The sequence below is a fragment of the Anoplopoma fimbria genome, chromosome 14 (genome assembly GCF_027596085.1).
Source record: "Anoplopoma fimbria isolate UVic2021 breed Golden Eagle Sablefish chromosome 14, Afim_UVic_2022, whole genome shotgun sequence".
Taxonomy (NCBI): Eukaryota; Metazoa; Chordata; class Actinopteri; order Perciformes; family Anoplopomatidae; genus Anoplopoma; species Anoplopoma fimbria.
In genome coordinates, this window is record NC_072462.1 from 17,841,173 (window position 1) to 17,861,270 (window position 20,098).

The 20,098-nt window shown below is 39.4% G+C and overlaps 3 protein-coding genes across 4 annotated transcripts; 2 read left to right on the forward strand and 1 right to left on the reverse strand.

Moving 5' to 3' along the window:
* The first annotated feature begins 2,761 nt into the window (after positions 1–2,761).
* Positions 2,762–6,505, forward strand: pou5f3 (POU domain, class 5, transcription factor 3). Of its 2 annotated transcripts, none has more exons than XM_054612425.1 (5): positions 2,762–3,663; positions 3,842–3,953; positions 4,336–4,466; positions 4,746–4,910; positions 5,008–6,505. In XM_054612425.1, exons 1-5 carry the CDS (start codon positions 2,878–2,880, stop codon positions 5,266–5,268), a joined length of 1,455 nt encoding a protein of 484 aa, XP_054468400.1. In that variant the 5' UTR covers positions 2,762–2,877; the 3' UTR covers positions 5,269–6,505. The 2 variants fall into 2 exon arrangements, with proteins under 2 accessions (XP_054468400.1, XP_054468401.1); XM_054612426.1 differs by having other exon boundaries at positions 4,988–5,161.
* A 408-nt stretch (positions 6,506–6,913) lies between these two features.
* Positions 6,914–11,478, reverse strand: fut7 (fucosyltransferase 7 (alpha (1,3) fucosyltransferase)). The gene is made up of 3 exons (XM_054612703.1): positions 11,200–11,478; positions 9,776–9,910; positions 6,914–8,693 (listed from the first exon to the last, which is right to left on the reverse strand). The coding sequence occupies exons 2-3, from the start codon at positions 9,776–9,778 to the stop codon at positions 7,602–7,604; spliced, it is 1,095 nt and encodes a 364-aa protein (XP_054468678.1). The 5' UTR covers positions 9,779–9,910; positions 11,200–11,478; the 3' UTR covers positions 6,914–7,601.
* Positions 11,479–15,655: 4,177 nt separating this feature from the next.
* clic3 (chloride intracellular channel 3) lies at positions 15,656–18,262 on the forward strand. Its single transcript, XM_054612720.1, has 5 exons — positions 15,656–15,726; positions 17,065–17,190; positions 17,316–17,419; positions 17,531–17,706; positions 17,877–18,262. The coding sequence occupies exons 1-5, from the start codon at positions 15,671–15,673 to the stop codon at positions 18,039–18,041; spliced, it is 627 nt and encodes a 208-aa protein (XP_054468695.1). The 5' UTR covers positions 15,656–15,670; the 3' UTR covers positions 18,042–18,262.
* Positions 18,263–20,098: the final 1,836 nt, after the last annotated feature.

Here is a 20,098-nt window from a genome sequence, read left to right on the forward strand (position 1 = left end):
AACTTCTCAAAGTGCTTATTTAGAAACCACATCAGCACCTCTTGAGATGACAAGTGGAGCTAGATGTTTGTTTCATTTTCACATGTGTCGACATGAGCAAAACCCATACATCCTCAAAGGAAATATAGCATTATGTGTAAATAGAAACAACATTTCAACAAAAAGCTGTAACCAGCTCCGAGATCAGATATCATCTAACAACCTACTGCTGGGAGAAAGGGTCAATCACAGGACAGCAGCAACGTTTTCACGCACACACCCACGCCCAGTATTGCTTTCCTTTAAATGCACACAGCCTATGGTGAAGGTGTGAAGAAGGAGAAATGAAGATAAATACATTTAAAGTTCAATAGAACGCTGATACTTTGGGGTTGGTTTGTGGTTTGGACACTTGTTTGGTTCAAGGTAGAGGTAGTTTTTGGTCTCCACTGGTGTGACCGGCAACACATTCATGCGGCTGCTGCATCAACAGGCTTTCTTTTATCTGAAACTTTCTCCCGTTCTCTGTTTGACCGGACTTGCCCTGCGAGCAGATCTCCTAGGTGTCTTGAAGAGGCCACTTAAAAGAACTAAAGACAAGATCTGAGACATCTGGGGGGGGGGGGGGTAAATCCCCAGATACTCCCCTCACACATCCCCTCCTCACTGTACTGAGCTATTCAACACTACCCCCTCCCCTCTCTCCTTTGGACACCCTGAGAGCTCAGTGCTCTGCTGTCCCTTTCTCTCTGAAGCCCTGCCTGAAGTCTGCTATCTCTCTTGCTGTCTGCCTTTTGCATGACAATTATTCCCCCAAGTCCATGGCCCAGAACAATGCTTGTATAGTTAGGGTTTGATGTCTTTTAAGCTATTCCCATCAGGTTCCCTGTTCCTGGAACTACATAACTTTGTTTCTGGGAGGGCAGAGAAGGTGCTGGTTATATAGTGTGGGTTAATTTGTAAAACTCAGAAGAAGAAATTGTATCTGCATTCAATAACTGCTGTGACCAGGACAAAAATATATATTACTGCTATGCTTTGAGAGTGGACTATCACATTTTTCTGTTGTTATTCCATTCCACAATTTCTTGTGAAATGATGCATCTAGACCTCCTCTGGTTGATAATTAAATAGCCAATCTGGGGGAAAAAATAGCATCATTGTATATTTAAATGTTTCACCAGTCAGTGCAACGCAATTCGAATTTAATGAAAAATGTATGAACATGATACTTATTGGTCTCAAGCTGGAAGAGATATTCCAACACAGCTTAATTATTGCATCTGCACACAGCACCTTGGGTCCTCAGACCAGTTTTTTTTGGATCTTTAGGCCATATCAGACTGAAAGCCAATGTATATGGCCTCAATGAACCCCGGACCTGCAGACCAGAGTGATACTTCAGCCTGGTGTTTGTTTCAGAGCATTGGGAGGGGAGGAGGTGGGTGTGGGGCGGAATCTTGTTGAATCAAAGGGTTGAGACTTATTGTTCCAATCTGAAAAGGAGCTAATGGTCGACCATCGCAACTCGGGATCTGAACTCCACGGGGTGCCCCGGGGCCAGGTCGCACAATGGCCCCCCCTCTCCCTTCCCGCAGTGTGTCTTCCTGCCGCAATCTGCAGCCAACGACTCTCGCTGGGGGAGCGCATCTGCACAAGTGCTGCGGCCATCCAGGCTTTTGAACGACCATCGATCAAGGGTGAATGGGAGAAATTCAACGTTATGCTGTTGGTCGGTTTCATGATTTTAGTTCTCAGTTTTCTTCCATTCAAAGTTGGAAAGTAATGCGGAATCAAAAGTAGACACTGTTTCCCTGCAACCTCAGATATAAAGCTAGTGCATCCAAATTATTCATCTTACAAAAGCAGTGTTGAGACATAACTCTTTAACTTCTTTTAAGAGTGGTCCATTATTAAATATTCTCCCTGCTTATCTCATGAGTTCAGAACCCAATGCCTGTTTTCTTCCCTATGAGCTGCCCAAACATTCCCAAAAGCATAAATCTGTTTGTCTCTATTCTGATTGTCTCAAAGTAAATGTAGCCCAACTCATTAAGTTAATTTGTCTTTATCCAAGATTACAATCCCAATTTATATCATTTAGTAGAGATGTTAGTGATTGTAATAAACGCAGGTCTAAATGCCAGGGATTTTAATATCAAAGCCAAGTCCTTAAAGAGGAATAACTTAAACAAACCGAGCATTATAATTCATGTATGAGGTGAGCAAGTTATAGTGTTACAATATGTATTTACAGGAGTAGTGACTCGTGCCTATTTAGCAATGTAAATATGCATTTTTTTTTGTTTTAAGTTGACTTAACACTGTTGAATTATTGATATTTCTCTTTAGAATGGATAAGATAAGTTCTAAAAAATCACTTTAAAAGCAAAACACGTAGTTGGTCTGCAGAAAAAAAAAGAGTGTTTGTGAAAACACGCCCACTACTTTGGGAAGAATCAAGGTCATTCACAAATTCACCATCAGCTGTGCGCAATTGTCCTCGCCAGCCAATGAGCGAAGAGATGCGACGGTCTCCAATACCCGCAGCTGTGATTAGCAAAAACCTGTGGAGCCGAGGCCTGAGAGGAGCATTTGAGCTTGAAGGTGGGGTGATTGGTGTTGGTGTTAAAGTCAGAACTTCATGGAGTAGGCCGAAGGCGCAGTGGTGTTGATGTTGCACCAAAACGGCAACTGCTCAGGTCTACATTTTTGCATAATACCCACCAAACCCAAAACGGACTTTTTGCGAAGAGGTGCTTGGTTCTTTGGAGAACTTCTTCTTCTCCTTCTTCTTCTTTCATCCATCTTTGGTGTGTGCGTAAATGTGAAACGGATGAGCAGGTTCAGAACGAGTCGCTGTGAACTTTCTGTCTTTTGATCTCGGACGCACGCTTGATGAGCGGTTCTCACGCAGTTTGGAAAATGTCTGAAAGATCTCAGAGTCCGGAGTGCCAAATCCGGCCGTACGACTTCAGCCGGACCAACCCTTGCACCCAGGGTTTGGGTCCTGAGAGTTTGGGCGGCCCTGCGTCCTTCCAGCTCCCTCACGGCGTCCTGCCAGACCCGGGCCTCTTCTACAACAAAGCAGCTTATGGTGGCATCTCGCAGGCGTCCCCGCAGACCTTCTTCCCGTTCCCGGCCGTCACCAGCGACTACAGGGGATCCGATCTTCAGGCTGCAGAGTTCGGCCAACCCAAACACTGGTATCCATTCGCTGCGCCTGAGTACACCGGCCAGGTACCCGGCGTACCAGCATCCACCCAGCCTGCCAACCTGAGCCCCCCCATAGCTGAGACCCGGGAGCAAATCAAACTGCACGAAATAAAGACTGAGAAGGACACTAGCAATGACTACTCCACGGAGATAAAGGTCCAACAGTACCCAGCAGCTCAGGCCCCAGCAGCCATGGCCCATGGGGTGTTCTACTCTCCGGCCTGGAACCCGTCCTTCTGGCCAGGGATCACCCACATTACACCACCCGGCAGCAGTAATCAAAACCCCTCAACCTCGTCTGCATCTTCACCATCCATGTCCCCGTCTCCTCCAAGCAACGGGCTCCCAGGGAACGCGTTTTTCAGCGTGAACACGACCCAAAATGTCCCCGGGCCCCAGACGCAGAACCCGGCCTCCTCCACGCGGAGCAGCGGGTCCTCCAGCGGAGGGTGCAGCGACTCGGAGGAGGTAAGAACAACCATTTGATCAGTGTTTAAGTGTTACTGTTGTGCTTACCAATGCAACTTAAAATCTCATAGAAGTAACTAAATGCCACCTAGGCTACAAATTAATCAAAAAAAAAAAAAAAAAAAAAAAAATGACTGTAATGTAATCAAAGTTCTCCATTTCAATTTTCCCTGTTCAGGAGAATCTTTCCACAGAGGAACTAGAGCAGTTCGCCAAGGAACTGAAACACAAACGCATCACTTTGGGTTTCACTCAAGCTGATGTTGGCCTGGCCTTGGGTAACCTTTATGGTGAGTTTGGTTCCCATATCCCGATACTGGTTTATATATTATTATTATTTTTTAAGATTAAGGGTTGTTAAACCCAGGGGATTTAATTAATAAAGGGTCTCTGGCAATGCAAAGCGGAGAAATGTTCATATGTCGTAACTGAGTCCCCAGTCATCATGGTCCACCATGGAGCTACTCTATCAATGCTGTATTGATGTACAGGTGGACACCTTCTGGATTTCTAGTTTGGGGTGTAGAAAATGTCTTAAATAGGACATATCACTAAAAGGAGCAACTGATCTAGTATATAGGTATAAGAAAACAAATTCCTGTTTCAGACTCAGGCTTAGCGATCCTAAATTCATTGTGATATGGCATATTTGATGTTTGTATGTGCTCTTAGGTAAGATGTTCAGCCAGACGACCATTTGCCGCTTTGAGGCTCTTCAGCTGAGCTTTAAGAACATGTGCAAGCTGAAGCCCCTTCTTCAGAGATGGCTGAATGAGGCAGAGACATCGGACAATCCCCAGGATGTAAGTCTGCTACACTCACATCTGCCGACTAGTTTGCAAGACAACAGATGATCACCAAGCTTCATGGGATCATTGGTCTTTTCAGGCCTGGCTAACTTTCTGCTGGGCTAGCCTGGATCAAGGCCCTCCTGTGAAGTGTAATACGCCACCTAGTGGCCTCGCTGTGATCACAAGACACTTTATTTGACCCACAATCTCCATGTGTGAAATGCACAAAATGCGACGGTATATACACATTTTCATAAATAAGGCTGTATTAAAATCTTTCTTGTTCCTCAGATGTACAAGATTGAGCGAGTATTTGTTGACACAAGAAAGAGGAAGAGAAGGACCAGTCTGGAAGGAGCCGTGCGCTCTGCCCTGGAGTCTTACTTTATCAAGTGTCCAAAGCCCAACACCCAAGAGATAACGCACATCTCAGATGACCTGGGTCTGGAGAGAGATGTAAGTACAAACTCTATAAGAGATCCATTTTGCCTTTTTTGAAGAAGCACGTCTCTAATTGCTCACATTTTTAAAAGACAAATGTCGTTCCTGGCAGGTTGTACGCGTATGGTTCTGCAACCGAAGACAGAAAGGAAAGCGCCTGGCCTTGCCACTAGACGAGGAGTGTGACGGCCAGTACTATGAGCAGAGCCCCTCCCCACTGAACATGGTCGCCTCGCCCATTACCACTCAGGGCTACCCTGTTTCCAGCTACCACGGTGCCCCTCCTCCTACACTCTACATGCCCCCCCTTCATCGGCCTGACGTCCTGAAACAAGCCATGCACCCCGGACTAATTGGTCACCTGACTGGATAACCTCAGGTGCTTAGGTAGGCCAGAACCACAGATTGCCTTCCCATGCCTCTGCTCTTCTAAATCCAACCACCAGATTCAGCGATCACATGGATCGTGGAATAAAAACATTCCAAGTGGGGAGGCTCTTCTACTGACCACAGCAGGGAGATGGATGAAAGTGGTTACTAGTTCCTGTTTTGATGGCGAAACGTATCAAACTGCTATGGGCAACATCCTCTTACAATGACCTGCAATCCAACAACTGCTTCGACTTCATACAAAGAGAAATTTAAGCTGAACATGCCTTTTTTTTAATTTTTTATTAATGCATAGTAAATTATTCAGTAGGCTTAAAAATTTCAGGTTTAGAACAATTTCAGAGTGAGATTTGGTACAGTTGCTAACTTACTACTTACTATACATGGTCCAGTTGTTTGGTGAGAATGTGGTTGTAAATGCAAGCAGGGTTAAAGAGCCCCAGGGTATTCCTTTCACTTTTGCCAAATCCCTGTTAGGTTTCTGTGGTGCATGTGAGGAAATATTTTAGTTGCCAAAGAAATCACAATGTGAGGAGATTTAAACCAAAATCACCTCTTGACAGTTCGGTCAATGTTTGTGCAATACTTCTGTGTTTCATCTGAATATAGCAGCTGCAGTATTTTTCTAATCTGCCTCAACGAAATGGAAAATGCAAATCTCAAATTCTCCCATCATTTTTGCACAAAGTTGCTTTTGTATTGTTGAATATTATATCTTTTTTAAAGAAAATGCCCTGTTTATATACTGAACAAAGCTTTTTGGCCTCAATGTTGTTGATAATCTTCAATGTATTTAGCCAATATCTTTAGCGATATTTAGGGGGTGGTGAGATTCTAAGTAAGAGTGATAAATGATTTGTTACTCACAAGTGTTTTAGCTGCTAATCTGCCATTTGCACACAATAGATATTTTCTCAATGTCTCAGGTGAATTGAAGTGAGATTTGGTCTAATCTGACCCGGATCAATTATGCTGTCAAATTGTATTTCAATACCTCATTTTGTTTTTATTGTAAATGTTTTTTATGTTTATGAAATGTTGAATAACACTCACTTGATACAAGTTTGGATGCTTCGTGGAGTATTTCTCTCGTACGGTCTTGTTTTGAGCAATTGTTTTACTCGGATGACTGTCATTTTTAGACATTAAGACATTAAATGTCATTTATTCACTCCTTTTGACTATACCTCAACTGACTTAAGATGCCTGTGAATGTGTTAGCAAGAACAAATATTTAGTTACTAAAATATTGAACCAGTTATTTCAGTATTCTAATAATCTTGCCATGTTGATTATTTTAGACATATTTCCCAATTTGTGAATGTGCAATTATAACTGTCCAACTCTAACCAGTAGTTTTTAATCTGACACATTTTCCCAACGGATAAAATTGTAATTTATTTATCTGAGATTTTTTCACCATAACCATAAATGCATCTAGTAATCATGTAAAACTAACTTAATGTTATAACTGTCCATGTCTTGAGACACATGTACAACAAATGATTGGCTTTTTTTTTTTTTTTTTTTTTTTATAAATATAAACTCCAGAGAAGTTATTGCTCATGTCCAACCGTTTTGTTGTGCACATGGAGTTTAATAATGAGCCTTTCTTTTAAAGTACACATTTTTACTACCATATATGGAAGAAGAGTCTGAGGAGCAGTGCTGATAGTTTCTTTGATCTCAACAAACTATCATTACCCTCGGTAACTAAAAAATACCTCATGTAGTACAAGGTGTTTCCCCGCAATGAAACTGACAAATTATTTATGTAAACCATCGTTTTTACTTGCAAGGGAAGATGGACATGAAATGAACAGGACATCATACAATAAATGTATTACATACAGTTCAAATGATAAATCAATCTGACTTGAATCTTACAGTATCTTTAAAATGTAGGAAATGCTTAAATTAAAATTAAATGCTGACAATGCAAAGACTGGGAGTCATTGGAAAGTATGGGGCTGTGCTTATGTCAGTGCCCTCAAAGTGTGCTGTGTGAGTTCAATTTAAGGTAAAGCCTTTCTGGTTATTTTACCCAACTCTCAGGCAAGAATGAGATTAAGCGACTTTACAGAACTATTCCTCTGACCCTAGAGAGGTAGGCGTTTGTTATACAGTGCTAAGGATATCAGTACTATAGTTTAATTAAATTCATCATTATCAATATGAAGTAGTTAAAGCATGTTAGTTGTATGCATATATGTACATATACATGTTTCCACAGTTGCAGATTAGGTTAGGTTTAGGTCCCCTAAATCTCAAGGATGCTCATTTGTTAATGTGCTAAATGAGCCACATTTATGCAGCTCAAGTGTTATTAGCATTGACCCAGGCCTCTAGGTTGGTGTAAACTTTCTCCTGAGGTAAACTGTTGTACTGTGAGCAGATCTTACACAGTCTCTCCCTCCAGTCTGTGTACAGTTTCACTTTCCACTGATTCTTCCAAGTAAAATATTCACTGTAGCGTTTCTTGTCTGCTGCAAGATCTTGTAGATACTTTCCTAAGTCTTTGACTGATGCAAACTCATCAACGTGGATGAAAGAATTTGGTGGAGCCACAGCTTTGTAGTCGTCTAATGACGGTCCCAGGACAACAGGCACTGCCCCGCCTTGGAAAGCATTCCTCCAAAGTTTCTCTGTGACATAATCTTTGGCGACTGTGTTCTCAATAGCCAAATAGAAGTAGCAGCGAGAGATTGTAGGTAAGAGGGCTTTAGAGGAGAGTCGTCTCTTTGTCCAGCGACCGTAAACCTTTACAGGAACTATGGCATTGAGCTCTTTGTACACTTGGCTTCTCCTGTGTAGACTCCTGTAGTTGCTGACCACCCAACAGACCAGGGAGCTCTTATTCAGAGGGACTTCTTCAACCAGATGGTCTTCAACCTCCCTTGGTAGCAGCTCACCATAGGGTATTGTGATATCAGCATCTCTCCTGTAGGTGATGGTCATGTTGAAGATATTTGCATACTGCAACAAGTTTCCATTGTAAACAGGGGCTTCTAGGGACATCCAGGCCCACCTCTGCCCCTGTGGACGTGGGAGGTCAAGGGGCAGAACTTGGCGTTTCATCACCAGCTCTCCGTTGTGGAACACCACCACATCAGCTGAGGGGAACAAGGAGCGCTGGTCCACCAGTCTACAGTGAGGGATGCGATAGAGGTCCCAGCACACGTCACCCTTCAGGCTGAATGGCCTTCTGAAGGGCCAGTACCACAGCAGGATGGTGACGTTTCTGCTGTTGCTACATTTATGGAAGGTGGAGGGATCCCTGGCTGTCAGTCCCTTGAATCCTATCGGCCATCCATTGAAGAGACACAGCGGTACAACACAGAGAAAGGAGAGGAGGAGGAGGCGCTTCTTCATTGAGCTGAGTACAGTCCTTTTAATGTTATCACAACCCTGTCACAAAAATAATTAAGAAACAGGATCACAAAGGAGCGATGAAGTTTTGTGGCTTTACCTTTTGTTAAAACAGATGTTATATAACCATATCAGTGATTTTCACAGGTTCAAGCCTGTCTATTACAAATCACATATACTTAACATCACAATGAATGATTTTGCCAAAAAAATTCTGGATGTACTTTTCTTACTGTTGTTCTTAGTGATGATGAACAACAATGTCCCCAGTTTGAGTCCCGCTGGGGATCAACCAGAGGCATAAATTGCCCCCAAAATGAACCGGTAAACCAATGACCAATTCAGAATCAAGCACATCTTCACAATACACAACAATTTAAGATAAATTTCTGTCCAAAATCCATGGAAACCTTATCTATTTGTATCAACAAACACAACAAATTCAAGAAAGTCTCTAATGTTATACTGAATAGGCAGTATTGTAGTGTATTTTGTGACTAGTAAATATACATTTGCACACATTCCTTAATATGAATCCTTAAAATGACCAGAAGTTTTGTCACTAGCTCCTTATGAGGATTAACATTGGAATGAGGCTCTCCTGTGCTTCTTTAGAAAGTAAATTTGATGTTCAAATTGTACCACAGCCCTTTAAGCTCTCAAAAGAATGATCCTTTTATCTACTGTAATAACAAAACATTTTCCTCAAACCTTGGTGACGAAAACAGTGGACGATTAGAATCACCCCTGGTTTGGCGAATAGGTTTAATGAATACATGAAAAGTAACATTGTATTTGGTTAATTACTACATCAAGTTTTCATTCACAATCTACTCAAGGTTACTACTGGAAGCCCACAGACAGTTGCACAACACTTGCGTGACCTGGTAATGACATGTTAACAGGAAAAATAAGCTACCATCTCAAAGGCAGATTGTCAGGGTGTGGCAGTCATGACTGCGTGAAGCAAATTCAGTGAAAAATCTAATTATTTTCCTAAGGGTTACTGAAGGGTGAAAACACCTTTTTGTACGAGCCACTCAAGTTTTGTTCCAGTCTGTGTAGACATCAGATCTGTATCTAATTGACCAACAGCAAAGATAATTGTAATGAGGACTCACCATCAGATTCTTCAACTCAGCAGTCTGTGACTTCCACTATGAAGAAACGCACCACCACCCACTAAAATCAGAGACCATGACGGTTTTCGGCTCAACCTTGACTCAAGAGAAACTTGTGAAGGAGCTTCCTTTTTTCTATAAGAACCAAAAGGAAAAAGCATTAGGGGAAAGTTATAAGTGTTGTAGTTGAAGCCCGAAAGCTTCCATTCATTCACATCATCGTAGTTGAAGCCCGAAAGCTTCCATTCATTCACATCATCTCACAGTCAGTTACCACTTCTGTACAAACATTTCATACTGTTACATTATGAATATTTTCTGTAATGTCTAAGGAAAGAATGAAATTATAAACATTGGTTGGCAATAATGATGAAATACCATTGATTAAATTCAAATTCAATCATTTGGTCATAGAAGAAACGTCTCTCTTTTTCTAGTTGCTAGCCTTTCTGCTGTACAGTGTTTCCTCTGTAAAATCATAAAGAAAAAAGGGTTGTGCCAAAGATCACATCATTTAAACAATAGGGTCTCACTGAAGAGTGTGCAGAAAAGGAGCGGATGAAGACTCACGCAGGACTTGAGAAACACAAAGGACAAAGAGCTGTTGAGAGTATTACAAAACTTGAGTAGGTGCATATTCTAGCAGAAAACAAAACTTTGTTTTTTGTATATTTACATGAAAAAGAAAAAGTAATCCAAAAAACACCAAAACAGATACTGTACATAATTATATACACATTTATTATCCAACCTGTGGAAACTACCACAAGTTGTGTTTTCAGTCCCATAGCTTTGGACCCTATTGAAATGGGAAGGGACCTCAAAATGACCATATCAAGAAATAGAGAATGTAAAAGTAGACGTTTGCATCTGATACTATAAAAATCCTGCTCAGTTAAAGTTTGTTTTATCCCCTTACTTTGAAGACTTAAATCTTAACATACAAGAACAAGAATGTGGCAATTTATCATATAATAAGAAAATCTAGTTTCTGGAACATAGTAATCTACAAAGACAGCTTTATGTACACACGGTCTTTGTAGAATATAACATAAAATATCTGCCAGCAGAGGTGAGAGATTAAGACATGAAGGCGACAAGCTATTCTTACAATCAGTGAGCCTCTATAGTTAAGACTTCAACACAATCTGTGAACAGGATGCGGTGAAAGATTAATGGTGGCAGTGGCACTGTTGCCTCACTGGCAGTTATTCAGTGTTAGATGCTACAACGGGCACACAATTTACTTTTCTAAAATGTGCTGTTTTTACATATTTTTGTGTTGTTTCTATGGCAAGAAGTACAAAATGTCAAAAGTGACAGTATACTAATCCACTGTAGGTGAATATATACATTCAGGGTTAAAGTCAGATCACATGGACCAGAGTGATTTATGTAAAAAAAAAGAAGCTTCCTCCACTAACCTGATCACAAGACGAGTGGTCTGTCCAAAGTCCTCAGTTACCACTTATAGTACTTCGGGTTGGAGCCTGCGGGTTGGAGCCTGTAATCTTGAAGCGCTTATAAACTAAGAAACGCAGCCCCTTTTTACGGAGGCTGAGGTGTGGCCTGGAAGATTGTTGAATATGAAATGAACTCCGCATCGTGCTACATTCTCCCACAATTATTTAATCCTGCTTTCTAGGGAATATAATGCTGTTCTTCTCCTTTTTCTCTTAGGCAACTCTCATAGAACAACTGATCATTTCAGACGTTTTTTTTTGCCACATTAGTGCACTGACGGGAAAAGAGGAAGTGTTAAACAGAATTAAGATGGGGGTTACACAAGGGTGAACACATACGCCAGTGAGTCATCTGTGTAGCTATGTTGTGGAGAATAAAATGTGATGTATAGTATGGGGCATTTATTGACCACACAAATCAGTTTTTTTTTTTTTAAGTAAGTGCTATTTACATTCATGTGCAATGCAAAAATGTAATTGTGGCAAAGGCACTGAATGGGAAAATGCCCTGTTTTTTTGTGTTGACTGTGTGCTTCATGTTTTATACTCCTCTGATTATTTTCTGTTGTTGATTGTGCTCATTTCATTATTTTAAGGTTATAAATTTGGTGTTAAGATTTAGCTCAAAAGGTGGACCCAGGCGCGGAACACAACTAGGAGACAGACGAAGTTTAAATGATTTATTGAAAGCACAAAGGTGAGACAAAAATGAGGGCATGAAGGCAAAGAGGAGAGGCATTTCTGGCTGAGCAAGGTGGACGGAGGTGAGGTTGCACGGGGAAGCGGGCAAAGAGCAAGTAGGCTGTCAGGCAGAAAGGAGGATGACACTGAGGAACGAGGAAAATAAATAAGCTGTGCTGCAGCAGTTTGCTGTTTCTCTGTTTGGCTGCCTTTCCTGACCTCGATTCCCCGGGCTTGGAGAGGGGTCCCGTCTTCATAGCCCAGTTCCAATGGGGTCCCGTCTTGGTAGCTGTGTACCAGAGAGGTCTTGCCTACACCGCTTGCCTCTAGATTGGTCCTGCCTACGTCGTTGACCTCCAGGTTGTCTACCAGAGCATTTTTATTTTCATGATAGGATCCTGTTGAAAAGTGATGTCATAAGAGAAACATAGTTCAGGCTGGAAGACTGTGGGTGTTAAAAGTGACCAATCAAAGGAGCTGAGACATCACTCACTGTCATCTGAGTCTCAAAAGTCAACTTGCCTGCCACTGCTCCTTAGGAACATGGAAACTTAGGAACTTTTGAAAGTTCTCATTTCATATTAATAATTTCTTCTTGCTTTGCTTGGTCTTTTTCTGTCTTTTTTAGGCCAGCAATTGATTACTTTCTTTTGTTTGCCTGGTGTTGCAGAAGGACTTTTAAATGGAGAAACCACGCTACTGTTCCCAGTGAGCACCAAATGGGATTTCGACATTGATTTCCAGTTGAAAACTGGGTGATATTCGGTTTGAATGACAAAAACCTTTTTTCACTGTCTTTCAACCGGCTTAAATGCGATAGTTTCACTCTTGATGCTTCTAAAAACCATTAAAATGTAACAAATTGAGGAGAGAGCATCACTTCTATGCAACTGGTGACAAAGCCAAGGGTTCACAATTAAAACCTAGCTTTGCATTAATGGGTCAAATGTCATAAAGATTAGGAACTGCTGGTGTAGCTCATTGTCGTGTCCAATAGATAGATTGTTTAACTCCTTTTATACCTTCTCCTTGTGGGGTTAAAATCTTTTATTTTGCATACTCCGTTTTTTTTGTCTTTTGCACAGTTGGTTAGCCTTATTATGCTTGTTGCTTTTCAGCTTACTGTTCATCCTGTGGTTGTGCACGTTGAATAAGATATCTAATGTTCTTTGAAGCTGCTCAAACAAAATGAAGTTTTATACAGTACAACAAAACACATTGTATGATTACATTTTTTATGTTTCTGGATTTTCTAGTTAAAAAATAGTAGAGTGAGTTGATAAACTGATAAGAGGGGTTAATAGGGCTGTGAGTGGGACATTTACTCACATAAGATTATCAGTAGGCTTACTTTAACAACAGCAACATGGACAACAGAAAACCCAGGACATTTTGTTTAGTTCCTTCCTAGTATTAACAGGTTGATTCAAGGGAGATACCTTTCATTGAGATCTCTAAAATGACTGAACTAGCAAATTACTTTAATTGACCTTGTACAATCTACGACCCCAATCTGTAGATTCCACAGCACAGAGTCATAGGTGACTGCCATCACGCCCTCATGATTTCCTCTCTCGTGCAATCTCGCCTATATGCCTATACGTCTCACTTGCTTGAGTCTTGCTTCAATCACTGAATCTTCAGGGAAACCTTGTGAATACCTGCTACATGAGAGCATTTTCATGTCATGTCATGAATGCGGAATGACAACTGAATGTAGGCTGCAGGATGAAGGCAAAACAAACACATCAAACTAAGCGGAAGACAAGGAAAAAGCAAGAGACCCCAAACTACAAAAACACCATTAATTACTCAGAGAGAAAAATACATACATGATACAAAGGCAGGTATTTTTTTTTTCTTGTCAAAATGAGTCTTCACTCAATGTGAACATTTCCTAAATTCTCAATATCTTTCTGACACAATAAGAAAACACACTATGGTCCAAAGTATGTGGACACATATGTTTGTGCACCTTTGTTCTGGGACTGTTTTTCATTATATAATGTTTAGTTCATATTAACAGTTTGTGGAAGAGCCATTCCTGTTTCAACATCACAATTCCTGCATGCATAGCATTTTAATTTAATTAATTTAGAATGAGATGTCCAGTCACATATATTTGTAATGCTCACACATACTTCTGGTCATATAGGGCACAAGGGGACTTAATTAAGCACTTGATTGTGTTATACAATCATTGTAAATCGACATTTAAATTATACACTATTCTAGCTGCACAAAGTCTTAGATCAATTCAATTCTATGGCATTCTCATTTGTCATTTGGAAAAAACGCTGATATGGCAGCCTCAGTGATATGTTAACAATGCACTGACATATAACAGTAGAGAGAAAGTGACTGTAAGCAAACAAGAGAGGTCAAGGGGAAAAAAGAGATAGATTAAGACCAAAGTGGACTGACTGAGACAGTCACAGATTGAGAGTGGAAGGTCTCTTTCAGAGAATATGCTGGAAGGCTGACAGGCTGAGAGGAGAGATCCAGATCTGCTGGTCTGACTGGAAAGGCTAGAGGGGGTGTGGGCTGCTTCTCAGAGTATGACAGGTGTGGTGAGAGACGAACAAAAAACAGAAACAGACGCACAGAAGAGAATAGAGGGAGGAGAGGAAAAGGTGAAATACTGGAATAAAAAATAAAACAGTGTTCTTGTATCCAGTGCTGACTGTGAGTATAGGCTTCAGTAACACATCTTACTACCAGTTTTATTGAATCTATGAAAGAGGGACGAGTGTGTGTGTATGAGTGAAAGAGATTGCAAAATAGTCATAATTACAATTTAAATGGCTGACTTGTTTTTGCATTGACAAGGACCGAAACAAGACCGTTGTGTGGCTCCAATAGGAGTTAGTGGACATCATGACTTCGAAACAGACAGAAGTAAAGACGGCAGAGTCCCCGAAGATTGAACTCTTTGTGAAGGTAAGACCTACAACAGTATAAATATAGTATAAAGTAGAGTATAGTAGTAGTATAAATATATAACAGTATAAATGCAGTACATATATTTGTTATTATTATATATTTGTTAACAGCAAACGTTCGGCAAGCTTGTAGTTATTTAAACTGATACATATCTAATTATGTAGTTATTTAATCTTAACCCATTGGTTCTCTAAGAGCCATACATCTCAAAAAAGCAGCCAAAAACAGATGAAAAAAGACAAATCTCTGGGCCAAAATGTCTGCTTTATTATTGTTTTTTATGTATTGCTTTAATATTTCATGTCACTATATCCATCTCTTGTTATTCCTGGAGAGTATCAGAGTGGATATTTGTGGTGAACAGTAGAAACTATAAAGAGGCCTGTCCTGTTTGCCTGTCCTGCCCTTTCAAAAAAGCATTTGCCTCCCTGAATGCCTGTGACTCAACAAGATTAGGCTATAGTTGAAAATGTATGATACATCAGAGACACAATCTGAATACTGGGTTGTTTAATCTGGGTGTAAATTGTTCTCAACTCACCATTTTAAATTCCTCAGCGGTTTGTTTTAAACAGTCAGAGTCGAGCAGGCTCGACAAGAATACCTGTGCAGGTATTCATGATCTGGTCAGATACATTACAGCCCTGATGCCGGAACAAACTTATTGGTGTCCTATTTCAAAAGCCAGATCATCACTGTTTGCAAGCAATAAGAAGTGCATGTGTTCATAATATTACGCCTGTTTGTCTGTCAGGCCAGTGTCGACGCTGAGAGTGTGGGGAATTGTCCTTTCTGTCAGAGACTCTTCATGATTCTTTGGTTGAAAGGGGCCAACTTTACCCTCACCACTGTGGACATGAAGAGGTGAGAACACATCCTTTTCCTTTGTCCCTTAATTAAAAAATATTGGTCTTGTTTTTGAGACAGGTATTTAAAACTTGCAATATAATGTGATGAAACACAACAAGAAGCAGCAACTCCATTTGTAATGTAGTCTGAACAAAAATAAACATAGGGATATTTTCACTAGTTACATTCATGGTATTTGCATTGTATTATATTTTTGTAGGTGTTCATCTTATTGTTCACAACCACTACATTTCAAAGTGATTGCACATAAACAGTTGATGTTGGGCATACAACTCACAAGAAAATGTCATGGTTGGAAGGAAAAAACAAAACAATGTTAGAGTATAAAGTATTTTATTGCACTTCAATATTCCATCCATCCATCCATCCAGAGTGCAGAGTATGCAGGGGGACTGCAGCTTGTGTCACTCACAGGGTTGAAAAGGGTACAATATTTAAATAGGGGTACAATGATAACAAAACAGACAAACATATATACAATATTGATAATTTTTGGGAGACTTTGAGTTCTAGAATGAAATGGACATACCTTGAGAACACTAATAAACACACAAAAAAATGCCCCAATCGGCCAAAGAGATTAAACATTAATTACATTGAAAAATCATTAGTTTATGTTTGTTAACAATATCTTAACATCCTCTGACAAAAAAGAGAGAAGGAAATCCGGTATCTGTGGCAAGACTATAATAAGCTTGTTGAACGGCCTATATGCATGTTTACCCACATACCTGCCAATCTGCTTGCACTTTGTGCGTCACCGGAATCTTCAACAAGATGCAAGCTTGACAGCTTTGAGTACTAACCAGGTATATGTTTATGTTTATAATGGCAATTGTTGGGGAGTGGCTTTGTCAGGAGGTCTGAAGGGATCGGCTGACAGTGTTGCTGACTTGGCGACATTCTCACTAGATTTAGTGACATTTCGAGGAAGTGCTGCTAGCTACTTTAACTAGAAAAGAGTTGGCAACACTGGGCTGGGTTTATCAGGTGGAATTTTATTTTGAAATCTAGAGTACTCTTGCTAGCTTTTTCCAAACGTAGTTTTAATATTAGACCAAGAATTATAAAAAGGCATACTACTGCTACTGCTACTTCTACCACTACTACTACTCATAATAATCAATAGAAATCAGAATTTAAAATATACAAATAATATCTAGAGAGTAAGAATAAAACAAACAAGATCTTATTGGGAAATGTATTTTGAGTAAATTTGATTAAACTGTAAAGGAGGTAGCTCATTATCCCCTTTGTACTCCCCTGGCATATTTATCATTTGACCAACTTTGGTGAGCTTAACTTGTTTTGTTGTTTGTTGTTCTGTTGCAGGGCCCCTGATGTGCTGAAGGCTCTGGCTCCAGGCTCCCAGCCTCCGTTTCTCCTCTACAACGATGAGGTCAGAACAGACACTAACAAGATTGAGGAGTTCCTGGAGGAAAAATTAGCCCCACCACAGTGAGTCCTACATTTTATAGTCCTCTTCCTGGACAATAGAATGTTTTCTGTCAACTATTTTTTTGAAACACATTTAATATTTCATTCATTGTTGCACGGACACACATTCATTTTATCAATGGCAGGTATCCAAAGTTGTGCTGTCGATACAAGTCCAACGGTGCAGGAGAGGACATCTTCCGAAATTTCTCAGGATATATAAAAAATCCTATTCCTGGATTAAATGACAGTAAGGGCGTTAGTTTGATATTTCAATGATACATTTAAAATATTTTTTGTTGAAGACATAACCACACAATGGAGACCTGAAGGGTAACAAACGTCTGTTAAACTCTTTCAGGGCTAGAGAAAAAATTTCTGTCAACTCTGGTTAAGCTGAACATGTACCTAGAGACTCCTGTCCCCCATGAGCTGGACCAGAACCCAAATGCAACTGAGTCTTCACGCCTCTACCTGGATGGTGACACCCTCACCTTGGCAGACTGCAACTTGCTTCCCAAACTCAATATTGTCAAGGTGGGCAGGTTATAGCAATATAAAAACTTCCTTTCCATCATTGGGACTGAGATCTAATATTTTTTATCTTATGGATAAAGATTAGAAGTCATAATGAGCTGCTCCAGGACCTTAAGTTCTCCTGATGTCTTTTTGCAAATAATACAATCTAAAAACCTGTCTTCCCGCAGGTTGTGTGCAACCAGTACCGCGACTTTGTCATCCCTAAAGAGCTGAAAGGTCTGAAACGTTACCTGGATAACGCCTACAAACAAGATGAGTTTCGTTACACCTGCCCAAATGACTCAGAGATCCTCAATGCCTACCAGTCTGTGGCAAAGTACCTGAACAAATAAAAAATCAAGAGGGCGAGATGAAGGAGTGTACCTGAGAACAAAGAAGAAAAGAGGGAGTAATGCGGAGAGAACAACAGAAAAAAGTAACACCATGTCTGAACACTGTACATGATTTATGTTTTATTTGTGTTTAGTCTGGATAATGAAAATTGCTTGCAGTGGCATGTTCAACAATTAGTTTTCTTTAAAAAGTATTGTTGTTTTCATCATTTGGGTTTTAATTTGCCAACTGCTACCTTAAAGTTGCTTGCAATTTGTATTTATATATACTAAATGTACTGTTGCATACTCTGGTTGTACTGATAAAGATGTTTTATTCAACCCAGTAAGAGCACGGAAGCACTGTAAATCCCATATATACAGAATATTTATGTTATGGCTTGTTGTGCATGTATATATTGTGTCTAAGCAAATACATGGTGTTGATGCAATTTGTCATGAAATCAGATGCGACTTTAGATTAAATATCATATGTTTTGAAAATGAATAGTGTAAAAAGAAGAAAAAAACTGCTTTGGCTGTACTCAAGGCAGATTCCAAAGCTATTATTTGCTTTCAAGGTGTGTTTTAATGATAGTTTGTTAAACTGACAAAGTACATTTTTTCTCTTGATGAAAATGAGTTAACACCCACTATTCATTTTCACAGTACATCCTGTTTATTTGTTTTGTCCGTGTAAATGACTTCATGTATCTCAGTAGTGACTCAGTTATGTTTAACTTTGACATGAAACTAATCTAACTGAATGAAGACAAGGTGAAGAAAAATATATAAATTTTGACATGGTATATATTAAAGATATATGGAAAAGTTTCTTGTTGGTTGTATGAATATTTAGTGAGATGTCTATTATGTGTCATTAATGCGAAAACAATGTACATGAAAATGACAGGAAATACAGTATGTTACACAGTATATTGCCTGGAATCAAATAAAGACATTTTATATCATAATAGTAATTAAGTAAAAAAATAAATAAAAGCTTTTAATCCTACATGTAGCCTATATTATACGTCCATAGATTATCACTGATGCATTCATCTACAGATGAGCAGAATTTAAATGTTTTAACTGTTCAAGGTGGTGTTAATTTGAACTACTTTATATACTTTGGGGTATTTTATTTACTGTACAACAATTCATCAGATTTCTTATGCACGTTGGTCTTTTTTAACATTTAATCTACAATTTTTTTTTTTGCTACAGCTGCCAAATAATGGTAGTGGAGTAAAAAGTACTATATTTGCCCCATAAATGAAGAAGAAAATAAATAAAAAAGTAGCATATAATGGGACTACTCAAGTAAATTGCTTGCAGTGGCATGTTCAACAATTAGTTTTCTTTAAAAAGTATTGTTGTTTTCATCATTTGGGTTTTAATTTGCCAACTGCTACCTTAAAGTTGCTTGCAATTTGTATTTATATATACTAAATGTACTGTTGCATACTCTGGTTGTACTGATAAAGATGTTTTATTCAACCCAGTAAGAGCACGGAAGCACTGTAAATCCCATATATACAGAATATTTATGTTATGGCTTGTTGTGCATGTATATATTGTGTCTAAGCAAATACATGGTGTTGATGCAATTTGTCATGAAATCAGATGCGACTTTAGATTAAATATCATATGTTTTGAAAATGAATAGTGTAAAAAGAAGAAAAAAACTGCTTTGGCTGTACTCAAGGCAGATTCCAAAGCTATTATTTGCTTTCAAGGTGTGTTTTAATGATAGTTTGTTAAACTGACAAAGTACATTTTTTCTCTTGATGAAAATGAGTTAACACCCACTATTCATTTTCACAGTACATCCTGTTTATTTGTTTTGTCCGTGTAAATGACTTCATGTATCTCAGTAGTGACTCAGTTATGTTTAACTTTGACATGAAACTAATCTAACTGAATGAAGACAAGGTGAAGAAAAATATATAAATTTTGACATGGTATATATTAAAGATATATGGAAAAGTTTCTTGTTGGTTGTATGAATATTTAGTGAGATGTCTATTATGTGTCATTAATGCGAAAACAATGTACATGAAAATGACAGGAAATAC